The sequence below is a fragment of the Monodelphis domestica genome, chromosome 7 (genome assembly GCF_027887165.1).
Source record: "Monodelphis domestica isolate mMonDom1 chromosome 7, mMonDom1.pri, whole genome shotgun sequence".
NCBI lineage: Eukaryota > Metazoa > Chordata > Mammalia > Didelphimorphia > Didelphidae > Monodelphis > Monodelphis domestica.
The window spans coordinates 114,094,373-114,109,970 of record NC_077233.1 but is presented as its reverse complement, the minus strand read 5'-3'; the positions used below and the strand labels follow the sequence as shown (position 1 = coordinate 114,109,970).

The 15,598-nt window shown below is 37.3% G+C and overlaps 1 protein-coding gene across 9 annotated transcripts in view; it reads right to left on the bottom strand.

Annotated features, from left to right (window-relative positions):
* The window catches only part of BNC2 (basonuclin 2), a 505,926-nt gene that overhangs the window by 16,094 nt on the left and 474,234 nt on the right, over nucleotides 1-15,598 (bottom strand). For 5 of the 9 annotated variants that reach the window (XM_007499604.3, XM_056805333.1, XM_056805334.1 and 2 more), the window contains 2 exons: nucleotides 5,076-7,045; nucleotides 4,592-4,657 (listed from right to left, as the gene is read on the bottom strand). In XM_007499604.3, the coding sequence (XP_007499666.1) occupies nucleotides 4,592-4,657; nucleotides 5,076-7,045 (2,036 nt within the window). The remainder of the gene's footprint in view (nucleotides 1-4,591; nucleotides 4,658-5,075; nucleotides 7,046-15,598) is intronic. The other 4 variants (XM_056805332.1, XM_007499609.2, XM_007499603.3 and 1 more) reach the window with 1 other exon arrangement.

Genomic DNA, 15,598 nt, shown 5'->3' with positions numbered 1-15,598 from the left:
AAAATGGATGCTACTGAACTGAAGCGAAGGTGGTAACAGGAGGCAGGTAGTGTTCACACCTTCACCTCTGTTGTTAATGTATGCAGTGGCTCATCAGAGGTATCTCATGCTAATTTATTCCAGCACACCTGTATAGGCAGGGCTGAGAGTCAGGTAATCAGACAAGCAAAAAAGTATAGTCTCTGCTTTTTAGCTTCAGCTACCCAGAGGCCTACAGAGGAACAAATTTAGTTCTGGAGAGATCAGCAGGTTTTAATAAACCAAATACAGATGTCTTGCTCCATACAAATCAAGAAGTTTACATGTTTAAATCTGTTCTGATTTAACTAGCAATCAAAAGTCAGGCTCATGCTTGGCACCAACACTTGTCTCATATTTATTTATCAATCACTCTGAGCAAATATTATTTGGTCTAAGAGCAGCTAAATCACCTTTCTCACACCTTGAGGTATACATTCTTACTTTTCTGAGATGTAAGGTGAACCTTCTAACAATTAATACCTACTATCTCTCAAAGAAAATCAATAGTAAAGCTTGTATGCTTCTCCACTTTTGAAAACCTACCCAGGATGGGAAAGAGACCAGAAAAACACATTTCATTCTCTGCAGATCCATTAGTTCCTCTGCAATGGAGTCCTCATTTTAGTTCTGAAATTTTAAAGTTGCCAATCACAATGAAAAATATAAAATAGATTTTATTATATCATCGAGATTTGTAGAAAAGAGGTCAGGAGTCTACTTTTCCTTGCACACACAAAAAATAAATGTAATTCACTAATGAGGTATTTTCAGTATAGATGATTCACTACTACTACTCAGCCATCATTTCATGGGTAGCTAACCCAAAGCTAGATGATAAGATATGAAAAAAACTAAGCTGAGCTAGCTTCATTATGCCCTCTTCAAGGAAATTTATTCCCAATTATTCATAATTTCATCATCCCGAGTGGTTAATTTTCTGTCCCTATATATTTCAGGTTGTACATAGAATATGATCAATGTTGGGTTGACATCTAATAAGACTTCAATAGGTGATGAGTCTATTCTCCTGCTCCCAAGCTACAGAATGGCATTTCAGCAATGGAGATGGCAAGGACAGAGAGTCTGGGTCTTTCCTACTATATTTTTTTCCATGTAAAAGATTTAGTGTTACCATAATGGATTGGAAACTAATTACCATTTCTACCCTGGTTGCATCTTTCCAGCAGCTAGTTACCTCTCTATGTGATTTTCAAAGTGATACAGTGAAGAGGATTCCATAGGCTTGTGTGATAGATAGTTCACTCTAATTTCTAACAACTATTATTAAAGGCAAGGATGAAAAGTTCTCTTTCCAATTAACTTAAATTCCTGTCACTAAATGTACATTTATTCCCTCTTGTCCAGTGAAGGGTATCTAGGACATCTTGTTTATAATTCTCTTCCCCCAGGAAATGCACCCAGCATCTACTTTCATCTCTCTCTCTTGTTTTTTTTTTTTCTGAGTATCACTGAAAGAATCCCTTTATTATTAAAATGAACTCTTCTCTGCACTGTGGTTTAATAGATCACATCTGTATAAAATACTTTAAGGTTTCTTATACAGCCCCAAAACTACCCTATGAATTCAGTGGTAAAATTAGTTCCCCCATTTTACAGAAGAGGAAACTTCAGTTTAAAGGTGGTAAGTGACTTCAGAGTCAAGGTCTTCTGATCCCACATTTGGTGGTCTTTAGACTTTACCATATTGTTATTCTTATATGGACTAGGGGGTTATTAAGAAGGGTATTAGGTCTTTGCTAACTAATTGCCAAACTACATGCCTATTATTTATTTCCTCTCTCCATTTTAACACCTACGATATGATTATCTCAGTAGAGTCCTAGGAGAACTGATAAGGTATTTTTTGGTAAGGTACTTTGGGATCTTCAAAAGACAAAGTTATAAACATAAAAAATAAGAAGAATGCTATTACTAGGATTTTTGTTCATTCTACTTCATGCATCCTCTATTCTCTGTTGTTTCCCTACTAAAAACCCCACTCAAAATTTCTCATGCTTTATTTGCACAAGGAAGAGTCAAGGATGGATGAACTGAGACTCCAGGGATTGGAAAGAAATGGGTCTAAGGAGAGGAGGATTAAGGGCTTCCTGCTTGGGAAGGGTCAGAGGAATGATAAGAAAACATGTCTTTCTTGGATTCACAGGAAATTATTGAAAGAAATCACAGTCACTGATACCCTAGGACCTCTATGGATAATAAGCTAGAAGGGAAGGAAAAGGGAAAGCTGTGAGGTGAGAACTATCATCTTTGGGAGCCAGGCAAAAGTGAACCAACAAGGTCTGGGTTCTAAAGCAAGTAGGAGATCAAACTGCCCATCTCTTTGAATTAGAAATAGGAGGTGATAACTTGGAAATTAAAAAAGACAGTACTATCAACTGCCATTTTTGTTATTCAAGTTTCAAAGATAATGTCCCAAGTGATGAATGGTGAAAGCTAGTATGTTCTTTACTAGCATTATTCCTTATAAGTAGCTGTTCAGGACTTCTAAGATCACTAAGATTTATTCACATGGTTAGAAACATTAAAAATGAAAAAAAAAAAAGCAATTTTCTAAGGAACCAAGAATATTACTGTCCCTCCAAAGGGTCATAAGATAAATATAAGAAGGTCTTGATTAAAAAGAAATAAAAACCTAAACAAAACAAATCCTAACTATTTAGTCTTTGTTGTAAATAATTTTTTTTTAGTTTTAATACTCTTTTAAATAAACTTTTGATAAATAATCATAAAACTCCTAAAAATATTAATTCTGGGTAATATTTCACAAGAAAAAATGGTTTTTTATTTTGTAAAAAGTGATACTACCCTAAATTGTCCTAGAAATATAAACTTATATCCTCAACTCAGATGGAGTTATCTAAGAGACTGACCTAACTTTTAAGTGGCTGGTCAATCACCATTGTTTGATCTTTGGTATAAACAAGTGGATTTATTTGTTACTAAATATTTAAGATAAATGATACTACAAAGAAGAACTTCTCAGTGATATAAAAAACAAGGGTATGTTTCCATGTGAGTTCATATAAGTAACCATCCTGATCTTTGGGTGTGTAGCCTTTTTATCCCAGTGTCATTTATTCTAATATTAGGTCTTAACATGTCCTTCAGAAATCATGATAGAGATTCTTGCAAATAAAGTCAAATTTAGACTAGTCTTCAAATATTTTCATCTTCATAAATTTTGTGCAGATTTTCATAGTGGCCTTTTTTGTTAATAAATGTCCAATGACAGCTTCATTAGTCCTACTGTGGCATCTCAAATAAGTATTTCCAATTATAAAGCAAGAAAATCACAAATCTGAGATGCCATCTTGGACACTAAAAAGAAAATCTCTCATATTCAAAATTTATGTCTTATCTCTCTCTCTCTAGAGAGAGAGAATATTAAAAGCAACTAATAAAGGAAATCAGCATAAGAAAATATAAACAAGTTTTAGGGAATGGGATATTTGTGGAAGGAGAAAAGTCTTTCAAAACAAGGGTTTCTCTTCATGCTATATCCTGATAAAGAGAGGCTAATGGAAAAGCTTTTGCTTTTCCTGGGTCTGATTTTATTCCATTAAAATAGGCACTATTTGACTTTCTAGAATCCACTGTTATGGATGTTGGGGAAAAACCTAATGGACAAAAAGGTCTACCTGCCAGATGATCTTTCATTTTGTGTTGTACTCTGCAGAAAATCTCCAACCAACAAATTGACCTGAACAAGCTTTAGGAAATGGGTGGCTGTTTGGCAATCTGTTAGCTGAGTCTGTTTTACTTCTTCTGTATCTTTTGCTTTTTTACCACATTGTAATATTTCATTTTTTTTTAAATAGGAAAATTCACAACTGATGAACCACATTTAATCTAATAACAAGAACCAACCACTCTGACTATAGTAAGAATACTGCATTATGTAAACAATCCGCTCACCAGCTTATTTCCACAAGTGTGGTAGAACTGTTTTACCCCACCATTGACCACCTTGACAAATTCCATTTATATTACATTTTCTTTAGGAATAAAAAAGAATATTGTATAAAAAGCCTAAGAGGTTTAGGACCAGCTGCTTCTGTTTAAACCCAACTGTTTCAGTACTGAAGCAACATAGTTAGAGTATGATGTCATCTGAAGGCTGGGCATAATACAGTTTAACGGATCCCAAAAATGCATAGGGGTTTCCCCTCCCTTCTGTGCATGACTCTCATTGCAGTTAATTAACCGTGCATGAGAGATTCATAGAATCTTAAAGGTAATAGAGTCCAACCCATGATTCCACAGATGAGGAAACTTCAACTCATCAAATGAAGTGACTTATCTAAAACCATACAGCTAATTAGTAGCAGAGACTGGGCTAGATCCCACATTTTCTGATTCCTCCTCTAGAATTCTTTCCACTACCCCAGTGCATTAAAAAAATGAGATAATTAAAAAAAAAATCCCAACCCCCACCCAAAACCTAGTCTTTTCTTTCCCATTTCCTCAAATATTATTACTAATTAAAAAAAAAAAAAACCAAGGACACAATGAATACCCATTTAAGGAATCATAACATTTCTGGTTATACCTACGGAGATGCAGGGTGTTCCGATGTCCTGGACCTATGGTTCTTTCCATCCGTAAATTTCTGTTTCTATATTGGATAGATATGTGTGTATGAAGATAATATATTTATTTAATTAAAAAGCCACAGGGAAAAGCAATTATATATCAAACAGAAGCTGCGGCTTCTAAGTGAAGTTATATGGGAAGGGAAGGGTGTTGTGTACATGTGTCATTATACACACCTGGATGCATGGAAACACACATATACACAAAGCACACAAAATAATGGCGTGCATCACTGGGCAAAATGGCATATGATGCTGCATGCTAATACACAACAAACACCAACTGCGACAATCCTTCATTATCACGGTGGCATGGCTGTCATTGGATCACCGCGGGCAATCTCTACAATGCTTCAAAAACACCTTAAGCTGGGCTTTTCTTACGTTAAGTCCAACATGACTGAACCACACCGCAGCAGCAGTCAATGGAGATTTACTGACCTGTCTCTGCTTCGCCGGGAGGGGAAGGCGGCGTTACAGCCGGCCACTGTGCAGACGTGCATCTCTTTTAAGTGAACGTTTCTGTAGTGGAGCTTCACGCTGTACGAGCTTTTGAAACTCTTCTTGCACACGTAGCAGATCTTGGGGTCTGGGCTAGAACACAAGTCCCCTTCCGGGGAGAACTTCTGCGGGCTGCCATAGTTCAGAGAGGACGCGAACGTGTCGTGGAGGGCCGCCATGCTGGCGCTGCCCCCGTTGTACAGTCCGTACTGGCTCATGTAGAACATGTCGTAGGTGGGGTCGCTGAACTCCTCCTTCACCTTGATGACGTCCGGGTGGGGGGGCTCGTTGTGGTTCTCGTCGGCCCGGTCGCTGCTCATCATGGCCTTGTCGTTGCCTTCGCCGTGCATGCGCTCGTCCCCTTCCATGGACTCCTCGCACAGCTTCGGCTCCGACGACTCGGACTCGTTCTCGTAGTCCCTCTCGTGCTCTTGGTCTTCCGAAGTCATGCTGTCCGCCCTGCGGATCTCCGTCCGGGACAGGCAGCGGCTCCGGCCGTGCTTGGAGAAGTCCTTCACGGACAGGCCCGGGCTCATGTCGTCGTGGGAATGGCAGTGATTGTCGTGGCTCAGCTCGTTGACGCCCGCCCCGCTGTCGTTGGGCTCGTCGTCCTCGTCGTCGAACTCGTCGGCCGTGTCGATGATCTCCTTCTCGATCTTCACGGGCATGCTCGACTTGCGCGGCTTCTTCTTGGGGGCCAGCTCGGCGCCGGGCTCGTGGGCGGCCATCACCATCACGGACACGGCCGGCTCGGAGGGCGCGGGGGCGTGCGGCTCCACGGCGCCGCCGGCCGGGAGGATGGGGCTGGTGGGGAGGGACGTCGGGGGGCTCACCATCTCTCCGGGGGCCAGCAAGCTGCGGTAAAACGGAGGGACGGGCTGGACCGTCTTCAAGCCGGAGAACACCAGTTGGCTGGGGAGAGGATTCTGCAAGACGGGGTCCAGCGGGGGCGTGGTGAAACCCATGGGGGGCCGGCCCGGGCTGGTGAGCGTGAGGTTCGACTTCGTGCTTGCGATGACCGGCGTGGCCGCTCCCGACGTGGCCCGGATCAGGTCCTTGTCTCGGTTATTCCTCAGCATGGGCATGTGGAGGCGGGGGTTGGGGTTGGCGCTGTGGCGGTTGCGACTCCGGAGGGAGCTGAAGACCATGTTGCAGCCCTCGATGGTGCAGCGGTGCTTGATCTTCAGGTGGACGGCGTTATAGTGGATTTTGAGGGTGCCCTTATCGTAGAACGTCTTCCCGCACGCGTTGCAGAACACGCGCCCTTTCCTGGAGGCGGAGCCCATCCTGCGCATCCTGTGGATCCGGAAGGAGCTCTTGGTGTGCTCCGGTTTGGCCAAGTCGCTGATTGGGGCAGACGTCTGAATGGGGGACACGCAGGCCGGCTCCGTTTTGGGCTCCACGTTGGTGATGCTCGTCAGAGCGTTTCTGTTGGGGGTTTGCTCACTCTTATAAGGCGTCGGAGACACTTCGGACTCGCTGCTCTCATTATATTCGTTCTGCGTGGAAAGGCTGGGCTCCCGAAGCCTCAGTCCTGGCTGCTCCAGAAGCAAGCCATTTGGGGGTAAACCAAGGAGGGGGGCAGAGACCGGATTTATATACTGGAAAGGAAGCAAGAAGGCAAGGCTGTTGGGGATGTTCTCGAAGTGATGAATGCTGGAAGGATTGCTGTTTTCCAGGTGAGCAAGGAGACTTGGACTCCTGGTGCGATTATTGCTTTCAATAAAAGTCCTTATATCGGAATCTGTCTTTGAAGACGGTACAGCCACGGCCTGCCCTTCTTTCTCTTGAATCGCCATCAGCTCTACGATGGATTTGGTTTCTCCAAACCGCAGAAACTGCTGAAGGGTAATAATCTCTTCTTCTCGGGACATGATGGCCCAGCGGTCTAGCACCTTGCCGGCAGCATCCTAGAGGCCACATCAGAGAAACAACAAAGACAAACACAAAAACTTATTGATTCTGCATAATTATTAAATTCAATTGAAGGTGCTCTGCTGTCTGCTCATGGAATGAGTGCAGAAAACAACATGCAAGCATTGTTAATTGAAGTCGACCCACAAAGCAAACTTTTCTGCCATGCAAATGTAGTAATTAGAGTCACAGTTAGAGAAACAGATTGAGTTTAATAATGTCAAGGCAAACAAAATTTAGACCACTGGGGCTCTGTGATCTAAAATGCCTTCAATACTGCTATCTTAACAACAGTGATCTATGTACTATGCAACTATTTAGCATACATTAGTATAAGACGTGAACTCTTGCTGCGCAACCCACAGTAAATGCAGAAAATGGTACCTTAATCCTTATTAAAGGGTGACACCATAGGAAGGAATTAAGTTCGTTCTGTGGAATCTATTCCTTAAATGTAAGCAGCCATTATACTGGATTCAATGATAAAAAAGAATTCTTTAAGTAGGTCCACAGACTTTTGAACTAAATAAAATACCACCCAAAATTTCTCCACCCTCTAATCTAGATTTGGTGTGTGTGGAGGCAATATTTTAGTAACATGTAAAAATAAAAAGGTAGCAGAAAAAGCAGAGTTCATAAAAATAAAAATTGTTTAAAAGCTGAGAAAGGTAGCTGGATTCTGTTAAAAGAAATTGACTGAAATACTGTGATTTAGATATATAAAATATTTGGCTCTTCAAAATGTGTCTTATCAATGACAGGTATAGATATTTAAAAAGTAAACATGCACTGGGTTTTAGGAAGCATAAATGTGTAAAAATGTTGACTCTTAACATCCACTTTGGTTAGCAAAGGGAAAGTCCACTGAGAATACACATCAGTAATCACCAGACTATCTGTTGTTAAATATACATTAAAAAGCATTTCACACTTTCATTTTGGCTGGTAACTATGAGATTTGCCTGGAGGTAGGACTTAAAAATTCTGCAGTGTAATGTCAGGCAATCTATTTCAGGGCATATTGATAGAAATCCAGTCAAACACACGAATGACTCCATCGTTTTCTGGGGCACTATTTCTTTTTACCAGTACAGGACACTTTCATCAGCCCTGACAATTAACTTAAAATGCCAGTTTTCTGTCCTTTATTCTTCTGTCTCTGTGCCTTCAATCATGCTACCTCCTGCCTTTGGAATTGACTCTTCACACTCATCTGTTAATTAAAATCCTTCTCTTTCTTTCAAGGCCCAACCAAGGTTTCAGGTACTTACTCTCTGTTAACCCTGACACATATACCCCTAATACATGATGAACATAATCCCTCCCTCCTCACAGTCTTCCTTCTTTACCCTTTTTCCTCTCCATTTTTAAGTTACTAAAATAATTATTTTACTCCTTCCTCAATAGAACATAAACTTTCTGAAGGCAAGATTTGTGCCATAGAATCAGAACTTCAAAACTGAATGGACTCTTCAGTGAGGTCAACAGCTTAAAGGAGTTCAAGCTTCCTTATTTACAAATGAGGAAGTTTAGATGAAAGAAGTTATTTGTCCAAAGACACATAAGTATTAATAAATGGAAGAACTGGCATTTGAAAATCTGATTCTGAATTCTGACTACTTTCCTTTGTACAACCTCTGTAGCCTCTCTTATCTCTCTTTACACTTCCAGTGCCTGGCATGACACCTAATAGAAAATAGATATATAACAATTTTTATAGAATGATACATTAGAAGATATATTTGTTGAATTCTGGATACCAAGCTCTCTTTGAACAATGGTTACATGGTTTATGTAAATTAATAATACCAATTTACATTTATGCAGTAGTTTTAAGTTCTACAAATTTTCCTCATCACAACTCTTATGAATTAGGGAGTACAATTATAATTTATTTCTACCCTATTTTATAGATTAATTATCTGAACCACGGGAAAAGTGAAATAGTCATAGAAATTGTAATTTAAATCCTAGTTGTTATTTTCTAGTTATATAGTTTTGAGAAAGTTACTTCTTTCTGAATCTCTCTTTTTTTCCTATAAAATGAGAAAGTTGGACTAACTAATCTTAAACATCTTTTCTAGCTCTAATATTCTATGATTCTAAAATAAGTGGAGATCTTGGTGAGACAAGGGGAAGACTTCATTGACTTCAAGATCTAGTCAAAGTATGAATGTAGGTATGCTTACAGAATATCCATGTTCATATTAATAAAGAAATAGGTTTCTTTATTATCTATGGGTAAAAACGAAGACACCCATTTTGGCTGAGCTTTCAGGTCATCCCATTATATTAGTCTATGAATTATTTAATGGTTTAAAATGATTCATAATGATACAATTAAGGTTTGGGGAATAAATAATTTCATATACTAATATAATATCAATGGAAAGTCAGCCTGGTATAGTAAGTAAGCTGCTGGACCGAGAATCAAAAAGCCTAGATTCAAATTCTGTTTTCCAACAAAAGTTATTCATGTCTCTAAGACTTCGTTTCCTCATATATAAAATAGGGATAATTTATAATATCTGTCTCACAGGACTACCTACCTTGAGGGTCAAATGAAATAGTGCATATAAAGTGCTTTGCAAACCTTCATGTATTTTATAAATGAAAGCCCTTCTTATTTTATTTAGCATGTTATGTTGTCACTACTTCTATGTTGTCTAATTTAAGCCAGATTTAAAAGGAAATTCCAAAATGGACTGGTAAAATTTATTCATCTGGGGTAGGTGTTTTTTGTTTTCTTTTGATTTGTTTTTTTTTTTTGGCTTCCAGGCCTGGAATGTTCTTTTTATAAAAAAAATTCAATCCATTATCTATTTGATAGACTCTAGCCCTTTTAATTAAATAACAAGTATGGGAATCTTTCTGACTGCACAAGTACCAGATTAGAAGTTCACAAAACATTCTTTAAGTCTCATGTAATCTTATTGATTTTTATTTCTGATAATTTCTCATAGCATATTTTTTCCTCCTACAAGCCATTCAATCATAATCCACTATCTACATTTTTCATGACAATATTTTCCAATTTGTATTTTCTTTCTCTTCTCTCTAATGATTAATCTAAATATCAAGATAGCAAAAATGAACATCAAAAAGTCTGTAGCCCAACAAGCAGAGTGGCTCAGCTTTAAGAGTAACTAATATTGGGTTTTATAATTGGAGAAACTCTCTTAAAAATGCAAATCTTATTAAATTATAAACAAGGCATCTAAAATTTCATCCTAGGTCCACATGATATACATACTTAGGTAGTTCTTGTTACTATGTTTAACCATCTTATTTCCTTTTTATTTGCTACTAACACCAGAAACATGCGAAAATAGATACTGTTATGTCCTACTTCTCTCTAAAGTAATGTAATGTAGCTCTAAACACACAAACACCCACGTCTATAATCTCTTTCTGTTTTTATCTCTGAGTGTGAATGCCTATGAAGAGCACTCACAGCCAATCCTCCTTGATTTGCCTCTCTCCTGGTTTTTTCTTGACCTACAGGTTAGTATGAGATGTATCTGGATGTGACCCAGAAGATAGAATACATATCATCTAACTTCTGGGTCACATCAAAAACAAGTGATGGGCTCAGAATGATTATTTCAGAGGATATGAACAGGGGCATTCCATCAACTTAATAGATTGGACTGGAAGACAAACACAAAGTTCACGGTAACATTTATGAGTCAGATAGGTCTGGTTGTGTCTGCTGGGAAGTCTGAGGGAAGTCTTCTGTAGAAAGAGAGGAAGGTTGAGTTTTGATTTCTAGAGGGACTTGGAACACTACATGTGATTTTTTAAAAAGTTATAATTAACTCTAAATTCTTTCAGCCCTCGCTTTCCATAGTCTCCCACTCATCTAGTTTAGTAATTGGGATAGGTCTATGAATATGAAGCAGACCTTTCAACTGTGAACTTTCATTCTGGAATCAGGTCACTCTTACACTTTTGGGGGTGGGGGGTGAAAAGGTTAACATCTGTATCTTCTCCATTACTTTGAGTTAATTAATTTTTTTCCTTTTTTTGCTAGACTATTTTTATCTCTCTAATTTACTACTTGGCACAACTAAGAGAGAATATATGTGAGCATGTGTGCTATAGTAGTAAAGGATTATATATATATGTATATACACACACATATATATTAAGGCAGATGAATAAAAAAGGTTAAAACAAAAAAAAAAGAAATGGCAGATTCTGGGAAATACTCAGGGAATGTTTTCGAGCACTGTTTTGATAATTTCTGAGAAACACTTGAAATTATGTGGGAAAACAACTTGGCAGGCGTATTTATTTGAGAAAATTTACATTAAACATGTATCTCTTGTTGAAAGACTGACAGAGGTGCAACATCACATATACAACATACATACATTCAAGGAGTTTTGTTGAGGAAGTAAACAAAATTATACTATTCCCTGTTCTCATGAAACTGTTATATGCAATTTTCTCTTTTGAAGCATTTTAGGGTAATGTTTCTAGGCGGCCAGTTGAAACAACTACAGGATTGGAAAGCAGGCTGAAATGTACTCATTCATACCATGATTATAACAAATGGTTTAAATTAAGGCTCTACACACATACACACAAAAAATAAATAAAAGTCAACATTTGTTTTTGGTAAGGAAATCCCTACCTAATTTCTATGATTCAGGGACTTATATATTTTTTAGGATTTCTCAGGAGCATCAATTTACTTCTCAATAAAATGTAGAACTGCCACAAACTCATTCTTAATCAGTCTGAGATAGTAGTATTCTCTGAGTAAAAAGTGTTCTCTGGGTGTTGCACAAAGGGGAGATATACCACCCCACAAACAAAGCAAGTGCATGGATTTTACTGGTTAACATTTAGCCACACAAACATCTTCCTGGAGGACATCCTCTATAGATGTTTTTCCCATCGACCCAAAGCTAGCTTTGTTAAGGAAAGTGCTTGCAAACATCAGAGAGAGGTAGACACTAGCTTGCTGTGATTATACAGCAGCTGATGCTAAATTCAATATGTCCAGCCTACAAAGAGCTGTGATTTAAAAGACTTTCCACCCCTATTCTCTTTTCCCAAAGAGAAATAAGTGCTAAAGGGGTGTCCACTGTTCAGTAGAGTGTTGGAGTATTCAGATGAATCCTGCATTAAATAATTTTTTTCCAAGAAATGAAAACCTTCTGCATTTTGCATAGCTGACACAGTACCATTAAAAAAATAGATTTAAGAAAACCTCCTATTTGTTTTCACCTAAGCACCATCATTCAAAAAAGGTTCCTTATTACAAATACATAGAGCCTTATATCAGAGTGGGAACACTTTTTTCTTTCTTGGCTCCCTTCTACTATACATTAACCCCATTATAAATCACTGTTATTATAGCATTCAAGATGCTTGACCTTGAAGAATGGTGCTATAATGAGGTGAAGCATATCATAATTACTTGTGAAGAAATGTACAAAGTCAAGGAATGCCTCTCCTTGGGTAAGATGAAAAGTTTTGAGGAATGTTGACAGCAGAAGGAAAAGGCTGTCATTTAATGATGACAGAAGACTTTCCAGGTGCCCCCAAAGTTTAGATTTCTTTCCTTTATTTTTGCTTTTATATTAAAGACAGCCTTTTTGCTTTGTGCATTTCTCTGAGAAAAATCTGTCTTAAATGTGTATATATTTTTGAATGTAAGTATGTTCATACACACATTGGGAGAGGCAATGATAAATTAAATATAGATGCTAAAAAATGTACACTATTCCCCACTCCCATCCCTGCAAAACACCCTACCTCTTCTGTCACTAAGATAACGTTATTGGAATGCCAGGGCACTAGTTTTAAATGCTTCTTGTGATTTTTAAAACATATTGTTTGACTTTTGATAAAATATTCACTTTGTTATAGAATGCTCTTGATTATGGACCTGATAAGAATATATAATTCATAAAGTACTATCACTTTTTCCCTCAGTAACAGTCTGTACAGCATTTTTATTTTAAAAATTATGATTATGATAGATCACTGTGGGGTTACAACATATTTAATCATAGAGGCTCCAGCTAAGTTCTATTAAAGGCCTGTCAGGATTTCCTCTCTATATCCAAGATTTTTTTTAGCTGGTATAGATTAAAAACAAGCATACAAATTTTCTCTATGGACACAGACTGGGAAGTAAAATAAATATAAGGTTATGTTATAAGATGAAATTCACATCTGTATACAAAGAAAATTAATAATTTGGGTTAATTTCTTTGTCAAATAATGAATATTCTCATCAAAAAGCTTAAAAAAAGTACTGGAAAGGCTCTCATATTTATGTCTTAATTTCCCTTTCCTCACCTGAGGCTGCTAGAGTTCTAGTCAAAGTTCTGCAACTGATTGTGTGACTATGGATAAATCAATTATGTTCTCTGGGCTTCAATTTTCTTATCTGTATAATGAATATATACTCTTTAGATTACATTCAACTCTAAAATTCTATGATATCAAGTTATATAAACTAGGTTGTTCTGAATTTAGAAGAATTCTGTTTGAAATCAGTTTAATTTTAAATTATATCAGAAAGTCATTAATTAAAAAAAGCTGTTCAGCCTTCTACCTCAATATTATGCAGTTGTAATGTCAACAACCTGATATGGGTAGAAAATTAATTTCCAAAATCATCTTAAACACAATTTTCACTTATTTTCTTGATTCTTTGATAAATTCTGACTCCCAGAAGATTAGCAGAATTCTAAGATAAAGAATTCACAAGATCCTTCCGCTAATCCTGGTACTTCATCTTACAGATGTTCTGGAAAAATAAATGGAAATAGCATCAAAGGATGACCTAGGTTTGAATTCTGATTCTCCTAATTTTATGGCCCTGAGCAAGTCACCTGAGGAATGAGGGCCTCATTTTCTTTATCTGTAAAATATGAAGAACTGTTAAATAAATTGTTGCACATTAATATTATGTAACACAGTAATATAATTTAAAAATAAATACATCTAGGAAGACTTTCATGAAATAATTTTAGGTGAAAAAAGCAGAACCAGAAAAAAAATAGTACTCATTGACTATAACCAAAGAAGAAAAATGAATGGTGGAGGTACTGATAGATTATCCTGATGGAAATTTAGATAGAAAAACTCAAAAGTTATGGTATTTACATTTGCAAAAAAAACTTAATTAGCTACAGTGATGATTTAGATTAAACTTATAATAAATAAACAAATGGAATGAATGGATTGTACTGCATCTCAAGTTTCCTCCAGATCTAAATCCTAGTATCCTATAAGTTTCTGCTTCTTATTTTGAAATTTAGATAAGATGTTTGCTGTTTAGTTTATGTATAAGTTATCCCTGAACAATAGTCACCACTTTAGCAGTGCCTGAAAAACTCAGGGAGAAACAAAAACACTGAAGAAAGGCAACTGCTTGACTACAGGGGCCGAGGGGATGTGATTGGGGATGTAGACTCTAGATGAACATCCTAGTACAAACACCAACAATATGGAAATGGGTTTGGATCAAGGACACATGTGATACCCAGTGGTGTCGCTATGGGAGAGGTGGCGGGAGGGGAGGGAGGAAAAGGAAATGATTTTTCTATTCAATGAATAATGTTTGAAACATTTGACCAAATAAAAAAATATTTGGTTTATTGACCAAATAAAAATAATGTTTAAAAGGAAAAAAAACTCAGGGAGAAAAAATTAGAACCTCAGAGAGATAGGTCCAGAAATTTCCCAATGTGTGAATTCTCTACTTCTTGAGGGAAATACTAATTTAACAAGGGATCATTACAGTTTAGTAGTGACCATTAAAACTCCAAAATATACACATTTATATTCCATACATACATCAGCTAAATCTGCAAAAATAATTTTTTTTTTATTTTTGTGAGTTAAATAAACATGTGGTTTTCTAAGATAGAAAGGAGTAAAAGCAATGGAGTGGGAAGGATACTCATGTGTCCTGTCTTCAGTTTTTACCTGGTATCCCCAAAGTTCCAGTTATATTACTGCGATGTTATGATTGTTACTGAGGTTGAATGTGCAATGGAGGTATATCTATTTTCTGTGTTTTTTGTATTAGATTCTAAAATCCTAGTGACTAAAGGTCAGGGGACTTCTTAATCATTTCCCATAATATTCAGGTAAGTTGCTTCATAAGTAGTATATGATTTCATAGTAAAGATAATGAATGCATCCATGAGAGAGATCCAACGGTCTTAGGACAATCCCAATGTCGAAGTCCTTGCTTTAGTTCATGCAGTCTTATTGGTTTTATCCATTTGATCATTATTCTTAATGTTAATATAGTTTCTAAGACTGATGTGGATGACTCTAGCTCCCACAGTCCATTCTAACAATCTAAAAGTAGAAAGAAATTTTTAACGTATTCATTTAGATGTTGGGGAGCAAGGGGAAAAGAAACAAGGGAGGAAGAAACCCACCAAATAGCTAAAATGGTAATGATAGTCCATCAAACATATTCAGGAAGATACCTGAGTGAGTGATTGGACAGAAAGATATATTAGGAGATTCAGCTGTGTTCTACTCTGGGTACAAGAACAGCAGCAGAA